At 37.1% G+C, this 25,793-nt stretch overlaps 1 protein-coding gene across 3 annotated transcripts in view; it reads right to left on the bottom strand.

Moving 5' to 3' along the window:
* The window catches only part of PIK3CB (phosphatidylinositol-4,5-bisphosphate 3-kinase catalytic subunit beta), a 202,928-nt gene that overhangs the window by 54,128 nt on the left and 123,007 nt on the right, over positions 1-25,793 (bottom strand). For all 3 annotated transcript variants that reach the window (XM_024131871.3, XM_028489344.2, XM_028489340.2), the window contains exons 9-11: positions 7,593-7,844; positions 5,881-5,977; positions 1,917-2,047 (exon numbers count right to left, since the gene is read on the bottom strand). In XM_024131871.3, the coding sequence (XP_023987639.1) occupies positions 1,917-2,047; positions 5,881-5,977; positions 7,593-7,844 (480 nt within the window). The remainder of the gene's footprint in view (positions 1-1,916; positions 2,048-5,880; positions 5,978-7,592; positions 7,845-25,793) is intronic.

Below are 25,793 nucleotides of genomic sequence, written 5' to 3'. Positions count from 1 at the left end.
TGTGCGTCCGGAGCCTGTGCTCCGCAAAGGGAGAGACCCCAAAAGTGAGAGGCCCGCGTACCGCAAAAAAAAAAAAAAAAGAGGCTCTGATTCTTGAAAAGACGGGGAACCCACTAGTCTATTGGGAAGGCTCAGCAGGTAAAAAAATCTGAAAATCCATGTCCCGTTACTGAGTTGACTAATTCTCCACAAATAATTTAATTGAATCCTTATGTGTAAATGTACTGGTAATTTCCATCCTATTTCATAAGGTTGTTATGTGATAAAATGAGATTATATTTAATAAAATTAAGCAATAACCATAAAAGTTGATTTGAAAAGCAAAATGTATACAAGTACAGCAAAAACCATTAAATAAAAATACAAGGAACTTTCACTTTTCATATCTGCATTATATCTTTTAATGATCATATATAAAATTGTACAATTAAAAGAAAATCAATAAATATAAATATATTATACATATTTAAAGACTAAAATCTCCATCCCAAGTAGATCTTCAAAGACAGACTCTCCAAGGGATCAGAAGGGCAAAGGGAAAGTTTAGTGGCCAGTTGTAGACGACTCTGTTGACAACTATGCTGAAACAGAACATTTTAAAGAAACTGGACTTATCTTGAAATATTAGATTAAAAATACTTAAATTTGCCCAAGATGTTATATTTGTAAAAACACTTCAAAAAGCAACTCATTTGATCCAAAAGAAACTATAAATGACTGTTGAACACATACCATAATTGAACACAAAAAAAGTCAGAGCTTGGACTTTTAACTGTATTACAAGTAGCTATAGTTTATGGATAAATTCCTATTCTAAGGAATAAAGCCATAGCAGAAATGTAATGGATGCATCAAAATGTACCTTCTTCTACTCAGTGTAACACTAAGGTATATGGTTCTTGACATGTGAGATTTCTACTGTTGTAATAATCAAATTTTAATTTTGCTGTATATTACTGATCGGAAGAACATTTTTTTAAAAAAATGAAATGAAAAATTACTTCTAACGTGGATAAAATTCAACTAAATTGAAAGTAAAGAAACATTTGAGTTACATTAATTTAATTTACATACTATATTTTAAATCTACTCTGTATAGGTCTGATAGTGCTGTATGTTAAATACAATTAAGTGTATAGGTAGATTAGTTGAAATTTTAGTATAATACCAATTTTTAAAGGCAGCTTGGTCTCACATGGATTAAGTAAATCAAATAAAATTCCTGTTTATTATGTGAGAATTTGCTCAAAGATTTCCTCACGAAAATCAGCATCAATCATACGTGAAACAAAGAGGCCAAACCTGAAGGTATAACATATGACAGCTCAGCTCTCTTAGCATGTAAATGATCACAGCCCAGTTTTCAACCCCCACCAGACACTCTCCATATCCCCAAAACATGCAGCTTGTAGACTGAGGAAATGTGTTGAGAAATAGAAGCCCTTGCTATAGATTCTACAAAAATAATAGCACCTTAGGAAGTCCTACTATATTAATATTCAACATAAATAATCTGTTCTTTGAATACCAACCCTAACACAATAGTGATTGTCTTTAATCTGAACCAACATCCTGGGCACGTTTCACTGCACGTTTCACATGTTTATTAGAGTTACATATGAATGCATTTATAGCCCTTGTAATTGAAAAGGACCTCAGAGAACAATTATGATTTCCTCATTTTATAAATGAGGAATCTGAACTCCAGAGGGGCCATGTCTCACTCGGTCAGTGATAAAGCCAGTACTAAATACAGTTGGCTTCCTGCTCAGTGGTCTTTCCACTGAACCAAGATGTAAATGTATATGATGTCTTGAAAGAGAAAGACATATATCGCTTAAATGATAAACATATAGAGCCGAGAACTAATAATCCAATTATTTCATACACAGTGGCCCTTTAAATAATTAGCTTACCTTATCAAAGGGAGGATAGTAATAAGGTTGTTTTTTATTCTCTGGGAATCTGATGTGCAAAGCTGTTGCATTTTCAGTATACGGATTTGTTTGAACAGTTCCCATTGGATTCAACATTTCTTCAAGTTCATCTAAAACATGCAAATAATTTTGATTCTTAGGAAAATGTTTTTGAAACTAAAACAAAACTTTAATGGATTTCAATCCATTACTTTAAAAGTGTGTCACCTAAGGAAGTTTGGCAGACAGTATCAGTAAGCCTGTAATTTTCTTAATGCTTGGCACAAAATTTGAATATGAGTTTATATACATCTTTAAAATGAAAAAGTAAACAGAAATTAATAGCTACCTCACTTCTTTCTTCAAATGTGTTCAAGTATTCTCAATCTACAAAAAAAAAAAATTGGAACTGCTCTCGTCCCATCAAAATTAGGTGGTCCATAGGAATTTTTATTATTTCATCACTATATGTCAATTTCTTAATCACATATGTTCTGATTTCCAAGGTCATCACAGTACCCAAACTGATATTTTGAGAGTCATTAATAACGTTCCTTTTGACAAACCTAATGTTGGTAATGTTCCTCTATGATCTCATAACTGCTGATGTAGTTAAACACCTTCTCTGGTAGTTTCTCAAACATTCCATCCAAGTGGTACTTCTTTAACCTCACCAACTGTGACATTCTCCAAGGCACTCCTTCCTCTTCTCTACCACCCTAAATATGTTCCATTCACAGATTGGGCATGGTAAGCAGAATTTCAATGTTATCTTAAACCCTAGAGCTCATATAACTTTCTCATTTCACAGAGAAGTAAACTGTTGAAGAGACAATAAACTCTGAGAAAACAAGAGTTAGCAGTACAAACTAAAGTCTCCCCTCTGCAAACTAATTTCTCTTTTCTTATAACTGATTTTTTGCACAGTTGTTCTTTTGTACTTCCTAAGGAAATAAAAGATAAAAGTACATTCTGTCCAGGCCTAATGTCCAGGTAGTATGCACACTGAGAATTATCTCCCAAAGCTAGAAAATTGGGTGGTCCAAAAGGTTCGTTCAGTTTTTTCTGTAAGATGGTTCTAATAGCACTTAGTTGTTTTTAACTTCATTCGAAACAATTTTGTTAGATTGTATGTGACAGCTGTCATATCAGAGTGCATTTAAAAAAAGACCTTATTAAACTTGGTGAATTTTTGTCTAGACATTTTAATATTGAAGATGGAAGAAAAAAAGCAACATTTTTGGCATATTATGCTTTATTATTTCAAGAAAGGTAAAAACGCAACTGAAACACAAAAAGATTTGTGCAGTGTATGGAGAAGGTGCTATGACTGTTCGAATGTGTCAAAAGTGGTTTGCGAAGTTTCGTGTCGGAGATTTCTCGCTGGACGATGCTCCACGGTCGGGTGGAACAGTTGAAGTTGATAGCGATCAAATTGAGACATCAATTGAGAACAATCAACGTTATACCACATGGGAGACAGAGGACATACTCAAACTATCCAAATCAAGTGCTGAAAATCATTTGCACCAGCTTGGTTGTGTGAATTGCTCTGATGTTTGGGTTCCACATAAGTTAAGCAAAAAAAAACCTTCCTGACCATATTTCCGCATGCAATTCTCTACTGAAACGTAATGAAAGCATTCCGTTTTTAAAACAAATTGTGACAGGAGATGAAAAGTGGATGCTGTACAACAATGTGGAATGGGAGAAATCGCAGGGCAAGCGAAATGAACCACCACCAACCACACCAAAGGCCGGTCTTCATCCAAAGAAGGTGATGTTGTGCATATGGTGGGATTGGAAGGGAGTCATCCATTATAAGCTCCTTCCGGAAAACAAAACAATTAATTCCAACAAGTACTGCTCCCAATTAGACCAAGTGAAAGCGGCACTCGACAAAAAGCGTCTGGAATTAGTCAACAGACTGATCTAAAACGCATAATCTTCCATTAGGATAATACAAGACTGCATGTTTCTTTGATGACTAGGCAAAAACTGTTACAGCTTGGCTGGAAAGTTCTGATTCATTCGGCTGTATTCGCCAGACATTGCACCTTCGAATTTCCATTGATTTTGGTCTTTACAAAATTCTCTTAATGGAAAAAATTTCAATTCCCTGGAAGACTGTAAAAGGCACCTGGAACAGTTCTTTTCTCAAAAAGATAAAAAGTTTGGGGAAGATGGAATTATGAAGTTGCCTGAAAAATGGCAGAAGGTTGTGGAACAAAAAGGTGAATATGTTGTTCAATAAAGTTCTTGGTGAAAATGAAAAATGTGTCTTTTATTTTTACTTAAAAAACCGAAGGCACTTTTTTGACCCATCCAATATTTACAAGTTTCAGCTCCTTAATCAACCCTTTGCTTATCTTGTTTAATACTCTCACATCTTACAGATTCCATTTTGACCTGGACTGAAGGAATTCTCATAATTTATACACTTCTGAAGCTGATTTCTCAGCAAAATAATACACTATATTTGTGCTATCTAGTAGCATTATATTTATTAGTCCTATCAAATGCAACCTATCTAAAGTCAAGTGTAGCAATTTAGTATTATCTGCCCCAAATATATGGAGAACAGAACACTGCACAGAATATGCTATTTTATTTAAGAATAGGGAGAAAAGTAGAAATTTATATTTGTATTTTCTGCTATATACATGAAGAATTCTGGAAATACAAAAGCAACCAATAAATGTGATTATAAACCTTCTCATGATGACCTAGGTACTCTAGAAATTAGAGTATTTGTAGTTCCTGTGTTTCTGGCTTGCTCCTACTAGGATAAATGTGAATTCTAGAACCAAACATGCAGAACAAACATCTCTAACATTTTGTTACAGATAAATTCAGGTCCATGATATGCCAAGTTAATTGCAGAAAATTGTCAATTTTTCTAAAAATATCAGTTAAGTTGCTTACTGATTTGGGAGAACATGTGTGAGTCTAAAATTAAGATTTTCAAAAAAGTTTACTGCTGAAATGAATAATTTTTACTCTAACTGTGAAACTACAGTTCCTCTTAAGAAGAGCACACTGCTCTCCTATATTTGGGGAATAATGTGATTAGTGAAAATTATTGGAGGTATATGCAGGAAAGGGTAGGAATAAAAGAATATACACAAATAAAATGCTAGGATGTGAGCAGTTTATAAATATGTTCATGGATAACTGATTATCCAAAAACAATTTCTCAGGTAGCAACTACTAAAATAGAACATTTTTAAATGTCTGTCACCCACAAAATAATTTTTAAATGCAAGTAAGTGCACAATTTTACTATATATATTAACCAACTATGAAGACCAAAAAAACCCCCCCACTATTATAATGCAAAGATAACACTGAAAATTTCCCACATTTGGGAAAGCAGTAGGAACAATGGAAAGAGTCAAGCAATCTTTTGCACAAATTCTAGGTTTGAAGAACCAGTTATGTAAGACTGACTTATGGCTGAACTTCACTTTTCTCATCTATAAAATGGGACAAAGCCATCTACCTCACAGGGATACTCTGAGTAGTATTTGAGAAATATAGGCTTGTGGAAGGTGTTCCTCTTAGCTCAAATTTCAAGATAATGCCAACTAAAGAGGAAGTGTCTTTACTATCCTTCCCATGTTAGTTAATGTTCCTTATAGTGCAGAAGCAGAAATTTACTACAACTAAAAACCACAGAGATTGTTATAAAGAAGACATTGTTCCTTAGGAGAATGTCTCAAAAACCTGTAACAATAAAACATTTAAAGTGAGAAAACAGTCATCAAAATAAATATATTCAAATACAAATCACTTTTAAGTATATTAAAATAATCTTGGGAAATCTGTTTTAGAATAAACAATAAAAATATGAAAAGATGGTTTCTTTACTGGACTGAAAAAAGAGTGAGTCATAAAAAAATGTTAACTAGTCCACATGCCAAAAATTATTCTTTAACACTAAGGATTAGGATGTAAATCTTACCAGGAAATGAAGACCAGCTGTGCAATATTATATCTCCAGATCTCAACTGTCCTTTAAAGTCAAAAACCATCGTATTTACCCAGGCTACAGGATAATCCTGTTGAAAAAGATACCACTGCATAAATATACTAAGAATAAACTTTAAGGTGTGAACACGCACATACCCTTTGCTTCAATAATGTTAGTTCTAGAAGTTTCTAGCTTTCTAGATGATTTCCCCCAAAACCATCCAATACAAAAACAAGATGTACATGGAAAGATGTTCAACATATTTATAATGGTTAAAGAAAATCCTAAAAGCCAATTAATGTCTCAGAATAAAATACAGTATCCAAAAAGTAGAATATTTATTGTGCAGCCATTGCAAATGACGAGGAATTTTTAACGATTCAAGAAAATGTGTGATATGTTAGATTTTATGTTTTAAGATCTTTCAGTCTATATACATCTTAATTTAGCAGAAGGCAATTTCTCTAGGCATTGTAGAATTTATTTATATTTCTAAAAAGGAAGCACCAAGCTAATAAGACTTTTACGTAGACACTCAGACTAATTAATCTGGTCGCAGTCTATGAAAAAACTATAAATACTTGAACACTGAGTAAAATTCTCTATCGGTGGAGGAAAAAAACTAAGGAAATAACTCTTATGTGACTTTTTAGACAAAATTCATTAAAAAAAAACTATATGATAATAACCAGAGGAAAGGCTTATATTCTCATGTTAAGAATAAAAGGATGCAAATTCATGTAGATAAATATAGTCACCAGACTTTTTTAAATGCATAAAATTCATGTCTCCATCCTCCAAAAAAAAACTTTCCATAAAGTAAGAAGAAAATTAAAAAGACTTGAATAAAAATATGAAATGGAAGATGAGAACATAAGAACACGTTCACCATCCTTTATCCACAATTTCAAAGTCCAAGAAACTCTGACAACTAAAGGTTTGTTCATAACTCATTTAACAGTAAAACATGACCAGAAATAACACGAAGCTAAATGACAGCCTTCATTTGTCTCATTTAGTGTGAATATTCATATATTTCACTGCTAGAAACTGATGTGTTTGATTAGAGTTGTGTCCCAGACCCTACAAGGTGTGTTGAGTGATCTATGATCTTTCTAAAATGCATAAAATTTTGAATTCTCAAACATATCTGGCACCTGAAACTTCAGTTAAAGGACTGTGGACCTGTAATATTTTAAATCTCTTCATTCTTTTTAAACTATTTTCTAAAAAGGATTACATTTATAATAGAACACTTACAGTATGACATATACTAAAATAAAGTTGCCAAAAGAAAAATGACAAGGACATAAAATGGAGACTTACTGTCTTTTTTAGAAATCAGTTCTTAGGGACAAAAGTTATATGACATAATTTCATTTATATTACTCTATTATTTCAAAGTTTTTTAATTATTCCATTATGTTATTATTAGTCCATTATAAAAAATTTTCAGGGCTTCCCTGGTGGCGCAGTGGTTGAGAGTCCGCCTGCCGACGCGGGGGATGCATGTTCGTGCCCCGGTCTGGGAGGATCCCACGGGCCGTGGAGCGGCTGGGCCCGTGAGCCATGGCCGCTGGGCCTGCACGTCCGGAGCCTGTGCTCCGCGGCGGGAGGGGCCACAGCAGTGAGAGGCCCGCGTACCGCAAAAAAAAAAAAAAAAAAAAAAAAAAAAAAAATTTCAGAAGTTAGTATATAATTACCACTTTTCCAGATTTCCTGATGGTCTGATATTTAGAGGGATTAATAGCTTTAGTTGATTTCTTTGTTTTCACTTTATCCAAAACTGCATAAACAGCAAAACATAATCGAGCCATTCGTGGCAGGTCACAAGTATTGATATCAAATTCCAGTGGTTCGTTCCAAATATGATCATTTTTCCCTGATATCTCTGAGCTTACGACGGTTTTACACAGGAGTTCGGTACCATGAAAAAGGCCAGCCCTGACATGAACCTGTAATGATGGAGACAAAAACAAATACAGAATCATGAATACTGCACCACTAAAACACCTTTATTTGGGAGAATGAAGAAACACATACTGGCAGAAGCAGACAAACTCTAGGAAAGCCTATTCGTCCACAGAACCATTAGACTATAATTCATCAGCATATAATTCACCACACTGTTAGTATAACCTATTTTTCACTTACTAAGCAGACCAGCTAAAAAATGCCAAAGGTCTCAATGGTATAAATGGGTCTAAAGAAACCAAGACCATAAATATAAAAACTACTATCATATGCTTACTTCCACTCACTTCATTTACTTGGGGCCTTGTCTTAGTTATCTGTATAGTTGGGAAGGAAGGGGTGGATAAAATGTCTCCAAGGTCTCCTTCTACTTCCAAATAATTTATGAATTGGTCAGTATAAAAGTCAACTTAAAGTTATCTAACTATATTTATGATTATCCTACACACTACGGTCTTTCATTTTTCTCCTAAAGACTCAGGTCCAGAGTGATGCAGGACACAGGTAAAATGTCCCAGAAATTTTTTTTCAGTCATTTATATAGTTTTTTTAAAACAACATGACATGATTATCTCCGATTTTAAACTGAGTGGTAAAAGTAGAACTAAAAACAGTACTAAAACACAGAGACTGGGAATTCCCTGATGGTCCAGTGGTTAGGATTCCATGCTTCCACTGCAGGAAGCATGGGTTCAATCCCTGGTCGGGGAAATAAGATCCCGCAAGCTGCAAGGCACGGCCAAAGGAAAAAAAAAACAAAAAACAAAATGAAATACTTTAAGATCAAACTTTTTTAAATCAATTAATTAAAGATGTGACATCAGCACACAGTAGTACTCAATAAATATTTATGGATGAAATAAACGCATATGTGGAATTATTTAGGTTTGTCTTTCTTTAGTTTAAAAAAGCTTATCAGACTTCCCTGGTGGCGCAGTGGTTAAGAATCCGCCTGCCAATGCAGGGGGCACAGGTTCGAGCCCTGGTCCGGGAAGATCCCACATGCTGCGGAGCAACTAAGTCCATGCACCATAACTACTGAGCCTGCGCACCTAGAGCCGCGAGCCACAACTACTGAGCCCTCGTGCCACAACTACTGAAGCCCACGCGCCTAGAGCCCATGCTCCGCAACGAGAAGCCACTGCAATGAGAAGCTTGCACACCGCAACGAATAGTAGCCCCCACTTGCCACAACTAGAGAAATCCCGCATGCAGCAACAAAGACCCAAAGCGGCCAAAGATAAATAAAATAAAATACATTTTTTTTTAAAAAAAGCTTATCAATAAGAATTTTGACTTGTTAAAAGAGTTACTGTCCTAATTTTGAAAAGGTAGATACCAAAAAATGTCTAGATATTAAAACATTCTATAGTAATATAAAATTTTAAATGTTGATAATACCTTTAATTTTTTTAATTATTAAAAATATTTATAATATATTACAAGTATGAGTTTTAAACCTATAAAATAATTAAAATGATGCTCTACTGGCATAAATAAAACTATAGGTTAGTAGACTACACCCTTCATAATGTGACAAGGAAAGGACAGCTTACTTTAATAAATAGTACTCATTTATCTAACTCCTGCAAAATAAAGAGATGGATTAATGGTTAAATATTTTAAAATCACAGAAAAGCAAGTTAAAAAGAAAAATCTTTAAAAAGCTATCAGAATAATCATTGAAGCTGGGTGATTAGTTCATGGAAGTCGATTATACTATTCTATTTTTGTGTAAGTTTGAATTTTCCTTTAAAAACATTTTTAAACTAAAGGAAGAAAATTGAAGGACTTCCCTGCTAGTCCAGGGGTTAAGACTCCGAGCTCCCAATGCAGGGGGCCCGGGTTTGATCCCTGGTCAGGGAATTAAATCCTGCATGCCGCAACTAAGAACCCACAAGCCACAACTAAAAGATCCTGGGTGCAGAAACTAAAAAGATCCCACGTGCCTCAAGGAAGATTCCCGTGTGCCACAACTAAGACCTGGTGCAGCCAAATAAATAAATAAACATTAAAACAAAAAGAAGAAGAAGAAGAAAATTGATTATTTACTCCAAATACAGGTAGATCATTGTAACACTAAAGAGTAAAGTATAGGAGTTACAAAGGACTACTAAAAAAACTTTCAATAAACTCTCAGGCCACCAGGAATTTTTATCTGAATACACAGCTGATTCCCCTCAACTTCACAGGAAAAGGGGTATTCCTTCTGCTCAAGGTCCCTGGTTCCATCTTGCTCCAACTTCCCAAGTACTTAGACCTTTCTCCTTTGCTCCTCTACATTGAAAATTAATCTTCCTCCCCAGGAGGCAATGAACCTATGTAAGTCTCTCCCATATCAAACTCAAACAAACAAACAAAAAAAAACAAAAACAAAAAACTTCCCTAGAACCTAACTAATTTTAATGAGAATAGCATCAACAGCTTAGACACTTTATGTCTCCTACATTCAATCCATCATGAAGCCTACACTGTATACAAGGAGGAAATTATTTATGATATAATCTTGAAAAATGAAATAATAAATACTATATATACTCATTAAAAGCATATTCACATTTTGACAGTGTGCAGAGAAGAATACAAATAAAAGTAGTTTATAGTAGGATACCAAGAATATTGGTGTTCTGTCATTCTCTTAAGTGATCTTGGATTATATTTCATAATTTTATCTTTCTTTTTTGTTGGTGACTGAATGCATAGCACAGGATTTTTTTTTTAATAGATCTTTACTGGAGTATAATTGCTTCACAATATTGTGTTAGTTTCTGTTGTACAACAAAGTGAATCAGCCATATGCATACATATATCCTCATATCCCCTCCCTCTTGAGCCTCCCTCCCACCCTCTCTAGATCACCGCAAAGCACCGAGCTGATCTCCCTGTGCTATGCTGCTGCTTCCCACTAGCTATCTATTTTACATTTGGTAGTGTATTGCAGCACTATTTACAATAGCCAGGACATGGAACCAACCTAAATGTCCACTGACAGATGAACAGATAAAGAAGATGTGGCACATATATACAATGGAATATTACTCAGCCATAAAAAGAAATGAAATTGAGTTATTTGTAGTGAGGTGTATGGACACAGAGTCTGTCACAAAGAGTGAAGTAAGTCAGAAAGAAAAACAAATACCGTATGCTAACACATATATATGGAATCTAAAAAAAAAAAAAAAAGGGGGGTGGTGTTCCTTGGTGGCTCAGTGGTTAAGAATCCTCCTGCCCATGCAGGGGACACAGGTTCAAGCCCTGGTCCGGGAAGATCCCACATGCCGCAGAGCTACTAAGCCTGTGCACCCCAACTACTGAGCCTGCGCCTAGAGGCCGTGCTCCGCAACAAGAGAAGCCACTGCACTGAGAGGCCCGCACACTGCAATGAAGAGTAGCCCCTGCTCAGCACAACTAGAGAAAAGGCTGCGCGCAGCAACAAAGACCCAACGCAGCCAAAAATAAAAATAAATAAATTTATTTTTTTTTTAAATGGTACTGATGAACCTAGTGGCAAGGCAGGAATAAAGACGTAGACGTAGAGAATGGACTTGAGGGCACAGGTGGGGAGGGAGAAGCTGGGGCAAAGTGAGAGTAGCATCGACATACATACAGTATCTTTTTTTAAATTGAAATATACTTGATTTACAATGTCATGTTAGTTTCAGGTGTACAACACAGTGATTCAGTTGTATATATATTATATATAACTGAATATGTATATTATAATATATATAATTCTTTTTCAGATTCTTTTCCCTTATAAGTTATTACAAAATATTGAGTACAGTTCCCTGTGCTATACAGTCCTTGTCGTTTATCTATTTTATATACAGTGGTGTGTAAGTGTTAATCCCAGCCTCCTAATTTACACCCCCCTTTCCCCTATGGCAACCATAAGCTTGTTTCCTATGCCTGTAAGACTCTTTCTGTTTTGTAAATAAGTTCATTTGTATCTTGGACAACCTAAATGTCCATGGACAAATGAACAGATAATGAAGATGTGGTACATACATACACAATGGACTATTACTCAGCCATAAAGAAGAATCAAATAATGTCATTTGCAACATGGAGAGACCTAGAGATTATCATACTAAGTGAAGTACGCCAGAAAGAGGAAGACAAATATGATATCACATATATGGAATTTATAATTTTATCTTTAAAAATATTTTAAGATTAATATTCTAGAAAGTATCACATAAAATAGACAGATGCTCTAAATTTAAGATCCAAAACACCAACATAACACCAAATGCACACGATCAATCCAAAACTCATTAAATTTAATGAAGGTATGAATGAAAATGGAAATGATTTTTTTTGGTATTACTTTTTTAAAACAACCATTCAGGTTTCTCTCCTTGTTTTTAAACCACTAGTTTCAAGATTTAGTAGCCCTAGCCTTAACCAACCTTCGTTTAAGTCCATGGCTCTATACTACCTTAAATGATATTTCCCTGTGTATCCTGAAATTAGGCAAAGTAGTCTGGGGGTTTTCATTTCTAGTTTGTGAAAAACACAATAAGGATAATTACAAAGAATGATTTACATAACAGTACTTTTAGGAAACCTTTGTGTCTATCTTTATGCTATCCTCTAAGTATCTAAACTATGAGAACCTGACAACACTAGTATTTTTAACAGCCAAGACAGAATAGGAATAAGCAAAAGCATACTGAAACACGATTCCTCATTTTCATAATTACTTTATTCTGTAAAGAAAATTTTAGTTGCCTGTAAGAACTATAAAACAATACTTTCTCCTAAGCAATTAAGAAATGGTCCCATAATGAAATGCTCAATAAATGGCATTTAGTGTTAGTAAAATTATATGAAAGGTAGGAAGAGAGAGAGCACCAAACCTGGATTTCTAAGTTTTCTTTTCCTTTCTAATATACCTCAGGAAGACAGGCAACGGATGGGAGGTCTTAATTTATCAGGAGGTTAAAAAAGGTTCCACCACTGCTGTACCAAACATTATATCAAAAGGAGTTCAACGGGCAGAGAAAAAAAACGGAGAAACCTACTGTCTGTGCAAAGACAAACTCCCCTGGCATGCCTGAAGAACCAAAAAACAGCCTAGTACAGCTAGATACACATGAGGACCGTGGCAGGTGCCTGAGTTGGAGAGGCTAGCAGCAAAGTCCGTGCCACTTAAGACCACTAAGCAGAATACAACTTAAACAGTTAAAGGTCTACTTTGTCTTCAGGGGGTAGAGATGCTTGGGTATAAGGAAAGGTGTGAAAATAGAGGCAAGGAGAGCAGTGAGGGGGCTGTTGTAATTCAGGGAGAGAGAGTAAAGGCCTGGACTATGAAAAGGTCTGGAAGGCAAAGAGGAAGAAATAGATAGTAAAGAATATTAATGAAGTAGGATCAACACTATGTGATCAATTGATTATAGATGGTAGGTAAGGAGGAAGGGCAACTCTAGCTGCCTTACCAAATATAAGAGGAACGGCAGTCTCAGGGGGAAGAGAACGAGATGGGGAAATTAAACATAAGTTGGCTTTAAAAATGTGTATGTACCATGTGAAAATAGAGAATGGAACTGAATAGATATCTGGGCTGGAAGCAAAGGCTTGAGAACCATAAGCAAAGGTAGTACAGTTTTTTCAATTTTCTTACAAAGAAGATATTAGTTATTGTTTTCCAAGATCTGAAGAATATGAGCGAGAGGTAAACCAACAAGAGGTACTGAGGCAGGGTCCACATGCCTGAAGCAAACAATCCATCTGACCTCTGAGGACCTTGCCATCAAAATCTCCACAGTACTTTCGCTCACTCCCTTCAGCCACACAATCCACGATCACACCCTGAATTTGACTTTACCATACCCTAGCACCTCCAAATCAATAATTCCTACATCTTACTCTCCAACTATCTCACCTTCCAACTCACTCCAACACTCCCAAAGGAACACTTCCCTGCCCTCACTAAGGCCTCCATTTCAATAATCAACACCTCCCCATTTCTCCATTAGCTTTGTTTGCCTTCACCCTCACCAAAACCCTCTGCCAGTGCCTGTCTCTCCTTTGCCATACTCATCTGAGGCCCATGTCCTGGATAAACCTGATTACCTGACTCTCCTCCATGCCAAATATTATTGGGCAGACCAGCACCATGACCGACCAAAGCCAAATGTAAAATTATTCTTTCATCACTACAAGAACTATTTCTTACCTTACCTTCACTGCTGAGAACTTCCACAGATTTACTCTCCTCTGAAAGCCCTATTTAAGCTACCTGTCAGGTTGTCTATTACTTGAAGATGACATGTTCTGAAGGATATGTCCTATCTGTCAAGCTACTCTATTTAGAAGTTATGCAACATTAGGGCAATAAAATACTAAACAACTATTATTTATAAGGAAAACAAGTAAATGAGGAAGACCAAATTATGTACCGACTATAAAAATCAGAATCCAATACTTACCAACTACAGATAGATCATTGTTACTAAATTCTGAAGTCAGGTGGGTGGGGCAGATTGAGGATAGGGTGTATGTTACATGAAGTAGAAGGCTTAAAGTGTATTTTCTTCCTGAAAAATGCAGGTTAATTCATAGACACCTGAAACTCCACAGATCTCCATGTAAAGGTGTATGGCTGATGGGATGGGGTCGTCATCTATTCATACGTAAACCACACGTAGGAACTTCATGTCTATAAGACTACTTTAATTCCACTCTAGGCTTTGATCTTATATATATATATATATATATATATATATAAATAAATAATCAATATCAGATATATGTATATATATATATATTTGAGCTTAAATGGCCACAACAAAGTCTCTGCTGCCTAATCTTTATCCAAAACCCATTTTTGAGTAAAAATACATATACGGAACTTCCAGAAAGTAATGCAATATATTTATTTCTTCAGAAAGTCCAAATATTACCATTCAACTAAATACTCACATGGTTGAGTATAGTACTTAGACTGAATTACACAGAATGACTTTGGTATCATACAGAATGATTTTTTTCTGAATTGCACTGTCAATATTATATTTTAAGTCTACCCAGTGAAAGATATTATAAGAGACAGATATGTGAAACATTATTTTACCCACTATAATGATGTTGGCGGGGATTTTGGTGCGCACTTTATCACCCACTGTGTCTCCTTCATAAGGAACTGCTAAACATCTCTCCATTTCCAACATAAGGATGAACTACAACTATATGAATAACTAGATTATTTTTATCTCAAGAGATTCTAAATATTATAACTGATCATGCTTCCTTTGCTTTGGCTACTATCTATATTGCCAGCAGAGAGTGAAATCGGTAGTCCACATCAAGCAGTTATACAGGATCCTATTATATAACTACCTACTGCAAATCTTGCTCTTGGCTTTTTCAACTATTAAATATCGTCGATTATTTTTTAAAAAGTCACACTTTGTATATTTTTTTGTGTATATATGAGAGACTGGATGTGGGGGGGGGGGCGGGGGGGACACGCAAGCAAGCTTACCTCAAACCATTTGTGAAATGAGATTAGATAAATCATAAATAAAACAAAACATACATAAAACTTTTGTATGATAGGATGGAAGACAGGCATTTCAGAATAAAAATGATATTCAATTCTTACTCTCAGTGACATTAAAGACTTATGAATTTATCACCTTTTGTATACAGAATAGTTTATTCAGAAAAATCACAAGTTTAAAAATAAATATTTTTCCATGTTTTTGTGATAAGAACAAGCTACTTAAATTGCTGAGCTTAAAAACGTTTGCGTCTCTTGGTTTTTGACAGTTTTTGAGAAATAAAAACAAATGAGCCCACTACATTATAAGTACTCAATAAATGTTAATACTTAAAAAACCAAAACAAAAAATGCTGGTTATAGTTCTATCAACCAACTTCTGGCAAAATTCAGATATATGGAACACAGTAAAATTATGGGTCAGTTGGATACAAAGCTCAAAAAAGAACTCAAGTATAATGACCTAGGAAAGTAGTATACTAGCTGTAAACAGCAACAGCCAAGGGTGTGGTGTGGAAAAGAATAACAATAAAGAATGATTCTAACTTGGGTGTGGTAACAATAAACAAAAATGACCCTGCACATTCTGAAGAAAACTGTTGAAATATCAATCATTCTTTAATAGTCAAAGTGTGACATATTTAAGACCAAGTCATTAGGACTACGTCTGATTGAGAAATCTCCTGGTAATTCACTAAAATGATTGAAGTTCATACATGGTTATAAACAAACGAGAAGAAACAATTATCTACATTTAAAATAAAGTGAAAAAAATCTGTGTTTTCTGAGCTTAGAATTTCCCATAGTAGAAGACATTTAAAAAGGTTTTTGTTTTCAGAAAAAGCAGTAAGAAAAACCATTCTCTAAATTTATATCATGGGAAATTTTGTCAAAATTGTCACATTTCCTGATGCTTTGTCTGAATCACCTTCAGGCTCTGAAAAGTTGAGAATTTTAAAGGACCATCATGTTTAATTTAATTACAGTCACATGTTTCATTGTCCAACTTCAGTAAGCTTCCAAAGACACTTTTTCACAAGTCCCAGAATACTTGGAGATGGAGAGAAGGCAGGCTTTGTTATGTAAAGGACGTTCCACTGTGCTACAGCAAGGGTGTGCCAAGCCTGCAGAGACCGCATTCCTGAACTCACCAATTAAAAATGTTGTGTTGGCCAAGATATGAAACTTTTTCCCAACATCAACACCTAGTTTCCTTCTTGTTCGACGATATGGCCAAAATCCACTACATTTACCCTTCTGATTAGACACCCAAAAAAAGATCAGTAACATGAATAGGCTGAAATTCCCAGGGTTTCATGAAGTATATCACAATAAAAAGGCAGGTTTGTTCTGTCTTAGTGGGAGGAGTCCTGTGCTACCTTTAACTAAGGATATAAAGATGTTAGAGACAGTTACATTAAAATGTATTCATTCATTGCACAAATATTTATTGAGTGTTCTAGGTACTGAAATAAGAAGATAAAAAGATTAAGATAGTTTTTTCTTTCCTGAGGTTGTATCTATTTTAACAGGTTAGGAGTGGTGAGAGCCATGTAACTAGGCTTATGAGGTGTTATGATTTTTAACTAGGAAGAGTCAAGTTATGATTTTTGATACGGAATATATCTGAGCTTGGAATTCTCTGGGTTTATCATGCTTAGGGTTCGTTGGGCTTCTTAAACATGTTATATTTATGTCTTCTGCCAACTTTGGAAAGCTCCCAGTGATGATTTCTTTAGTTTAGTTTTTCTCAGCTTCATTCCTTCCCTTTTCCTTTTGAGATGCAGATTACACACGTTAGACCTTCTGATATTGTCATACAGGTATCTGAGACTGTGAAGTTTTTTCTCCTCCAACCATTTTTCTCTCCGTTCAAACTAGAAAATTTTATTGATTAATCTTCAAGTTCACTACTCTTTCCTTTCACACTACTTCCATTATTGAGTCCATTGAGGGGTTTTTTTCCCCCAGAGTTTTTTAATTAGCTGGCCCTTCTTATCCACAGGTTCTTTTTTTTTAACTAACTGATGAAAGTTTAATACATTAAAACCAGGTATTTATCACTTTTATATTGTATTTGCCATTTCTGAACAATACAAAGTAGAGGCAAATAGTGACACTTCATAAAAATGTTGATTCCCCATTCCCTTCCCTAAGACCCACCCTCCCTCAAATATTCCCTCCCACCCCTTACAGAACTCTGTCCTGAATAAAACACTTAAATACATCATAAATAGTAAATTATGAAAAAAAATAGCAAGAATTGTTTCTTTTCTTCTTGTAGAAAAGAACATGGCAGCAAAGAAAGGCAGCCAGAAACTGGCTGGGGGTGTCTAATATAGACAGTTACTCGGGGTATGAGCTAACCTACTATCAAGGCAGGGTGGGATGGAGAGGGGACAGGATGGGGATCCAACAATCTGCCTGAGATGCCAGGCCCCCTTCTTCCCCTGACAGGGGTAGGAGGATCAGATGGAGAACATGGGGAGGAGAGGGATTACACAGCCCCTGTTTCCACGTTCTCTGCATGAAGAGAGGTGGCAGGGCATGTGGCACAGCAATGACCTCACTAAGGCAAGAATCTGCTGGCTCTCCATGAGTTTAAGAGAATATTCTCTAGCCTCAGTTATGAACTACCTGTTAAACAGACACAGGTGTCCCCTTCTCCATCTCAGCTCCACGAACAGCTGAACGCTGTTGGAAAAGGTGGTAAGAGCAAGGAAGAAATCTCCTTTGGAGAAGAATCTAAAATTCATTTGATAAGTCTTCATATTTAGAAGAACAAGCAGAATACATTTCAAACTGCAAAACAGTAATAATCATTATGGCCTGGCCGTGAGTAGGATCCACAGATTCTGCAACCACCGATTAAACCAACCACTGATCAAAAATTTTCGGAAAAAAACTTCCAGAAAGTGATAAAAAGAAAAATTGAATTTGCTGCACTCCAGTAACTATTTACATAGCATTTACATTGTATTGAGTATTATAAGTAATCTACAGATGATTTAAAGTACAGGATGTGGGGCTTCCCTGGTGGCTCAGTGGTTGGGAATCCACCTGCCAATGCAGGCAGGGGACATGGGTTCAAGCCCTAGCCTGGGAGGATCCCACATGCCGCGGAGCAACTGAGCCTGTGCGCCACAACTATTGAGCCTGCGCTCAAGAGCCCATGAGCCACAAGTACTGAAGCCCGCACACCTAGAGCCCGTGCTCCGCAACAAGAGAAGCCACCCAATGAGAAGTACACGCACCGCAAGGAAGAGCAGCCCCCGCTCGCCGCAACTAGAGAAAGCCCACGTGCAGCAACGAAGACCCAATGCAGCCAAAAATAAAATAAGTTAATTAATCTTAAAAATAATAATAATAAAGTACAGGATGTGTATAGGTTGTATAAGAATACTATGCCATTTTATATACGGAACTTACTTGAACTTCTGTGGCTTTTGGTGTCCTCTGGGGGTCCTGGAACCAAACCCCTGCAGATACTGATGGACAACTGTATATCTTGGCTGAGACTTTCTATTTTTCCATTCCTTTTCATTGTTTGTGTTTTGCCCTTAGTTGTTAGAGCATTTTTATAATAACTACTTTAACAGCTTTGTGAATAATTCCAACATCTATGTCATCTTAGCACTGATGCCTGTTGATTCTCATGCTCCATACAACTTGAGATTTTCCTGGTTCTTTATATGCCAATTAATTTTGAAATATATCCTACACATTTTGACTATTATGTTACAAGACTCTCAGTTTTGTTTATATTCTACAGAGAATGTTGATGTTTGTTTTAGGAGACAATGGTTAGGTTCAGGCTGCAAGTTCCAACAAACCTTCTGTAAGTTGTGGTTTCAATACCAGTTCAGTTTTCAAACCCTTTGCAGGGCTATCTTGATCTGTCCTGCATGTGCACCATACAGTGACCAGTCTGAGAATTGGGTGGTGGTTTAGGCCACAGTTCAGTTCTCAAAGTATACAGGCAGTTATGACTCTGATCCATACATGTACAGCTCAGGAATAAACCTAGAAGTTTCCTGAGCTTGTCCCACTCTGAAATCATCCAAGTATTTTTTGGTTGCCTGGGGCTCGCCTCTTCTTCTCACCTAGCCAGAAAACTGAGGCTTTATTCACCCACATTTCCTACAACTACACCAAAAAGAGAAGGACAGAAAGGGAAAGGGGGGAGGCCAATCAGGATATGTCCCATTCTCTTAGGGCTACAACTCCTCTAGTCAAAGAGGAAGGTTCAACTCTGCATTTTAGGCCTGTCCCCAATGCTGTTGCTTCTGCCACTGCTGCTCTGCTACTGCTGCCACAGGACTTCTTGGGAGACTAGGGAAAATAAGAACAGAGAAAAGAACAGGAAACAAAACAGAGAGGGGAAAAATGGGGAGATCCCCACTCTCTCTGAGAGTTAGAAGAACCCATTCCAACTAGTGCTATAATTAAAGGGCTTTCTGACTTCTCTCTATCTGCACTAATACCATCTTCTAGATTTTGAGCAGCACTGATTTAAGGCTTCTGCTGAACATTAAGATGCAGACCTGAAAAAGGAAATGCCACGAGGCAGGGAAAAGATCAACCAGGAAACTGTATACTACAGAATTCTAAGCACTTTAACAGTGAAAGACATTCAAATGCCAGCCGGGCAGACTAGTGAATCTTCACTGAACACCTCGGATTTCATTACAGACTCCAGAGAATCATGTGCCCAGTAAGATCTCTGGGACTGCAATTACAATGGATTTCACTACCGTGATTACGTTTTACTACATAACATAGGTTACTTTAAGCAAGGGAGGGATTTCCCTGGCGGTCCAGCGGTTAAGACTCTGTGCTTCCACTGCAGGGAGCGCCAGTTTGATCCCTGGTCTGGGAACTAAGTTCCCACATGCTGAGCTCCATGTCCAAAACAAAACAAAATAAAGGAAGGGAGATAGATTATCCTTCATGGGCCTGACCCACAGGTGAGCCCTTAAAAGGGACCAGGATCTTCTGGCAAGAGATTCAAAGCAAGAAAAGGATTTAATGCTTAAGAAATTCTCTGTTTCTAGAGTTGAAAATAGAGAGAGCCACACAGCTAGGACCTGAAAGGTGCTTCTAGTAACTGAGAGCAATCCCTAGCCAAAAGCCATCAAGCAAAGGAGAACCTCAGGCCTACAACTGCAAAAAACTGAATGTGGCCAATAACTTGAATCATCCTGGAAGCAGATTCTTCCCTAGAGCTTCAGGAAGGAATGTAGCCCAACTAACACCTGGATTTCAACCCTGTAAGACCATAAGCAGAAAACCCAGCCACACCATGCCCAGACTTCTGAACAACAGATGTATGAGCTAATAGATAGGTGTTGTTTTAAGCTGCTAGGTTTGTGGTAATGTTACACAGCAACATAAAACTAATTTGAGGGGTTATTATGAACTTAATGCCAGTAAATTTATCAATTTAAAACAAATTCTTCAAAAGACAAACATTATCAAAGCTGACACAAAAGAAACAGAAAATATGACTATCTATATATTTATTAAAGAAATTAAATTTCTAATTAAAAACCTTCCCATAAAAAAAACTCCAGGCTCAGGTGGCTAGGAGTAAATCCTACCAAATATTTAAGGAAGAAATAATACCAATCCTACATAAACTTGTTCAGAAAATTGAGGAGGGGAAGGTTTCTCAACTCAATTTATAAGGTCAACATTTTCCTGATTCCAAAACCAGAGGAAGACATTACACAAAAAGAAAAGTGCAGACCAATATTCCCCATGAACACAGACATAAAAATTCATAACAAAATATTAATAAATCAAATCCAGCAATATATAAAAGGGCTACTACATCTTCAATGTGTGGTGCATATTTCAGAAATGCAAGGTTGGTCTTAACTTTTGAAAATCAATCAAATTAACTGATCAAAATATAAAAACTACACAATCACTTCAATAAATACAGAAAAAGCAGTGGACAAAGTGCAACTTTTTCTATCCCTTTCAGGATAAAATCTCTTGGCTAAGTAGAAACAGAAGAGAATTTCTTGAATAAAGGGCATGTACGAAAAACCTACAAGTAATATTATACTTAAAGTTGAAAGACTAAATGCTTTTCTTTAAGAACAAAACAAAAATGTCTACTGTGATGGTTAATTTCGTTTGCCCAATTGACTGGGCCTTGGGGCATCCAGATATTCTGGGTGTTTCTGTGAGAGTGTCCCCCCTCCCCATAAGATTAACATTTAAATGGTAGACTGACTAAAGCAGATTACCCTCCTTAGAGTAGGTGGTGGTAATCCAATCAGTGGAAGAAATAAATAGAACAAAAACACTGGTCCTACTTAGAGTAAGAAAGAACTTTTGCCTGACTATCTAACATCAGCTCTTCCTGGGTCTTGAGCATATAGAACTTCAACAGGAACTTCATGGTAGGTGCCTCCTGGTTCTCAGGCCTTCAGACTCAGACTAGAACTAAACTATAGGCTCTTCTGGATTTCCAGTTTGCTAACTAATTATGTGAGCCAATTCCTTAAATAAATCTGTGTGTGTGTGTGTGTGTGTGTGTGTGTGTGTGTGTATGAACATAAACATGCATGCACACAAACACCCTATTATTTTTCCCCACTTTGGAGAATCCTGACTAATACATCTACTCTCAGCAGTTCTATTCAACATCATACTGAAAGTCCTAGCCAGTACATTAAGAAAAGGAAAAAGTTTGGAAAGAAAGAAAGAAAGAAAGTTCCCTGCTCCGCATCTACCCCTCGCCTTTTTTTTTCCCCCAGATTTCTCTTCCATGTTGTAATGTAACTCCTAACTTGTGTAGCAATTTAAAAGAATGAGGTGTACCTGCAAGAAACTCATGCCATAATTGCATTAATTTACTTAAATTCAACTATGTGACCCCACTGGAAAGAGAAAAAGGTGGAGGAAGGGGAACTAGAGAATTAGATGGAGTGGGGGGGAGGGTACTTTAAATTAAGCGCATTATTCCTATAAATATATGACCACAAACAATAGAATCAATCCAGTTGGAAACAGCTGATGGAAGTTGTTAAAACCTATGTAAATAAAATGTCACTCACAAATAGTCTGTCAATGACAAAAATAAATTATAATGCTCAAGAAAAATAAAGCACATAGTGAATGCTTCTTTGGTCTCCTTCAGGAAGAAACTAAGTAACAACAAAAGGCTGCAGAGAAATAATAACTACAAAAGCATTAGATAAGTAATAAATACAATAACATAAAATATGGGAAGAGCAAGTAGGAATTCCCATTTTTAGAATATAGATTATACATTTATACATACAAACTACTAAGCAAAATCATACATATATGTTAAAAAAAAAAAACACTCCATATGACTTGAGGGTATATTTGCCTATACGTGATTTGTGCCTTTAGAAATATAATACCCGAGGGAGGCACCAGGATGGCGGAGTAGAAGGACCTGCTCTCACTCCCTCTTGCGAGAACACCACAATCACAACTAGCTGCTGGACAATCATCAACAGGAAGACACTGGAACTCACCAAAAAACATACCCCACATACAAAGACAAAGGAGAAGCCACAGTGAGACGGTACAAGGGGCGAAATCACAGTAAAATCAAAAACCATAACTGCTGGGTGGGTGACTCACAGACTGGAGAACACTTATACCACAGAAGTCCACCCACTGGAGTGAAGGTTCTGAGCCCCACATCAGGCTTCCCAACCTGGGGGTCTGGCAACGGGAGGAGGAATTCCTAGAGAATCAGACTTTGAAGCCTAGTGGGAACTGACTGCAGGACTTCGACAGGACTGGGGGAAACAGACTCCACTCTTGGAGGGCAGACACAAAGTACTGTGCGCATCGGGACCCAGGGGAAGGAGCAGTGACCCCAGGGGAGACTGAACCAGACCTACCTGCTAGTGTTGGAGGGTCTCCTGCGGGGGGGGGGGGGGGGGGGGGTGCTGCTGTGGCTCACCGTGGGGACAAGGACACTGACAGCAGAAGTTATGGGAAGTACTCCTTGGCGTGAGCCCTCCCAGAGTCTGTCATTAGCCCCTCCAAAGAGCCCATGTAGGCTCCAGTGTTGGGTTGCCTCAGGCCAAACACTGAACAGGGAGGGAACCCAGCCCCACCCATCAACAGTCAAGTGGATTAAGGTTTTACTGAACTCTTCCCACCAGAGCAACAGTCAGCTCTACCCACCACCAGTCCCTCCCACCCAGCCTCTTAGATAGCCTCATCCACCAGAGGGCAGACAGCAGAAGCAAGAAGAACTACAGTCCTACAGCCTGTGGAACAAAAACCACATTCACAGAAAGAGAGACAAGATGAAAAGGCAGAGGGCTATGTACCAGATGAAGGAACAAGATAAAACCCCAGAAAAACAACTAAATGAAGTGGAGATAAGCAACCTTCCAGAAAAAGAATTCAAAATAATGATAGTGAAGATGATCCAGGGCCTCGGAAAAACAATGGAAGCAAAGAGCAAAGATTCAAGAAATGTTTAAACAAGACCTAGAAGAATTAAAGAACACACAAACAGAGATGAACAATACAATAAGTGAAAAGAAAACTACACTAGAAGGAATCAGTAGTAGAATAACTGAGGCAGAAGAACGGATAAGTGACCTGGAAGACAGAATGGTGCAATTCACTGCTGCAGAACAGAATAAAGATAAAAGAATGAAAAGAAATGACGACAGCCTACGAGACCTCTGGGACAACATTAAACACAAAAACATTCGCATTATAGGGGTCCCAGAAGGAGAAAAGAGAGAGAGAAAGGACCAGAGAAAATATGTGAAGAGATTATAGTTGAAAACTTCCCTAACATGGAAAAGGAAATAGACACCGAAGTCCAGGAAGCGCACCGAGTCCCATACAGGATAAAGCCAAGGACAAACACGCCGAGACACACAGTAATCAAACTGGCAAAAATTAAAGACAAAGAAAAATTATTGAAAGCAGCAAAGGAAAAATGAAAAATAACATACAAGGGAACTCCCATAAGGTTAACAGCTGATTTCTCAGCAGAAACTCTACAAGCCAGAAGGGAGTGGCATGAAATACTTAAAGTGATGAAAGGGAAGAACCTACAACCAAGATTACTCTACCCGGCAAGGATCTCTCATTCAGATTCGATGGAGAAATCAAAAGCTTTACAGACAAGCAAAAGCTAAGAGAATTCAGCACTACCAAACCAGCTCTACAACAAATGCTAAAGGAACTTATCTAAGTGAGAAACACAAAAGAAGAAAAGGATCTACAAAAACAAGCCCAAAACGATTAACAAAATAGTCATAGGAACATACATATCGATAATTACCTTAAAAGTAAATGGATTAAATGCTCCAACCAAAAGACACAGGCTTGCTGAATGGACACAAAAACAAGACCCATATATATGCTGTCTACAAGAGACCCACTTCAGGGCTTCCCTGGTGGCGCAGTGGTTGAGAGTCCGCCTGCCAATGCAGGGGACACGGGTTCAAGCACTGGTCTGGGAGGATCCCACATGCCGCAGAGCAACTAGGCCCGTGAGCCACAACTACTGAGCTTGCGCGTCTGGAGCCTGTGCTCCGCAACAAGAGACACCGCGATAGTGAGAGGCCCACACACCACGATGAAGAGTAGCCCCTGCCTGCCACAACTGGAGAGGGCCCTCTCACAGAAACGAAGACCCAACACAGCAAAAATAAATAAATTAATTAAAAAACTCCTACCCCCAACACCTTAAAAAAACAAAAAAAGAGGAAATCGACAGTGACACAATAATAGTGGGGGACTTTAACAGCTCACTTACACCAATGGACTGATCATCCAAAATGAAAATAAATAAGGAAACAGAAGCTTTAAATGACACAACAGACCAGAGAGATTTAATTGATATTTATAGGACATTCCATCCAAAAACAGATTACACTTTCTTCTCAAGCATGCACGGAACATTCTCCAGGATAGATTACCTCTTGGATCACAAATCAAGCCTCAGTAAATTTAAGAAAATTGAAATCACATCAAGCAGCTTTTCTGACCACAATGCTATGAGATTAGAAATGAGTTACAGGGAAAAAAACGTAAAAAACACAAACACATGGAAGCTAAACAATGCGTTACTAAATAACCAAGAGATTACTGAAGAAATCAAAGAGGACATCAAAAAATACCTAGAGACAAATGACAATGAAAACACGAGAGGGCCCTCTCACAGAAACGAAGACCCAACACAGCAAAAATAAATAAATTAATTAAAAAACTCCTACCCCCAACACCTTAAAAAAACAAAAAAAGAGGAAATCGACAGTGACACAATAATAGTGGGGGACTTTAACAGCTCACTTACACCAATGGACTGATCATCCAAAATGAAAATAAATAAGGAAACAGAAGCTTTAAATGACACAACAGACCAGAGAGATTTAATTGATATTTATAGGACATT

Source organism: Physeter macrocephalus, chromosome 1 (genome assembly GCF_002837175.3).
Source record: "Physeter macrocephalus isolate SW-GA chromosome 1, ASM283717v5, whole genome shotgun sequence".
In the NCBI taxonomy this organism is placed as follows: domain Eukaryota; kingdom Metazoa; phylum Chordata; class Mammalia; order Artiodactyla; family Physeteridae; genus Physeter; species Physeter macrocephalus.
The sequence above is the reverse complement of the archived record's forward strand: the minus strand, read 5'-3'. Positions and strand labels throughout refer to the sequence as shown.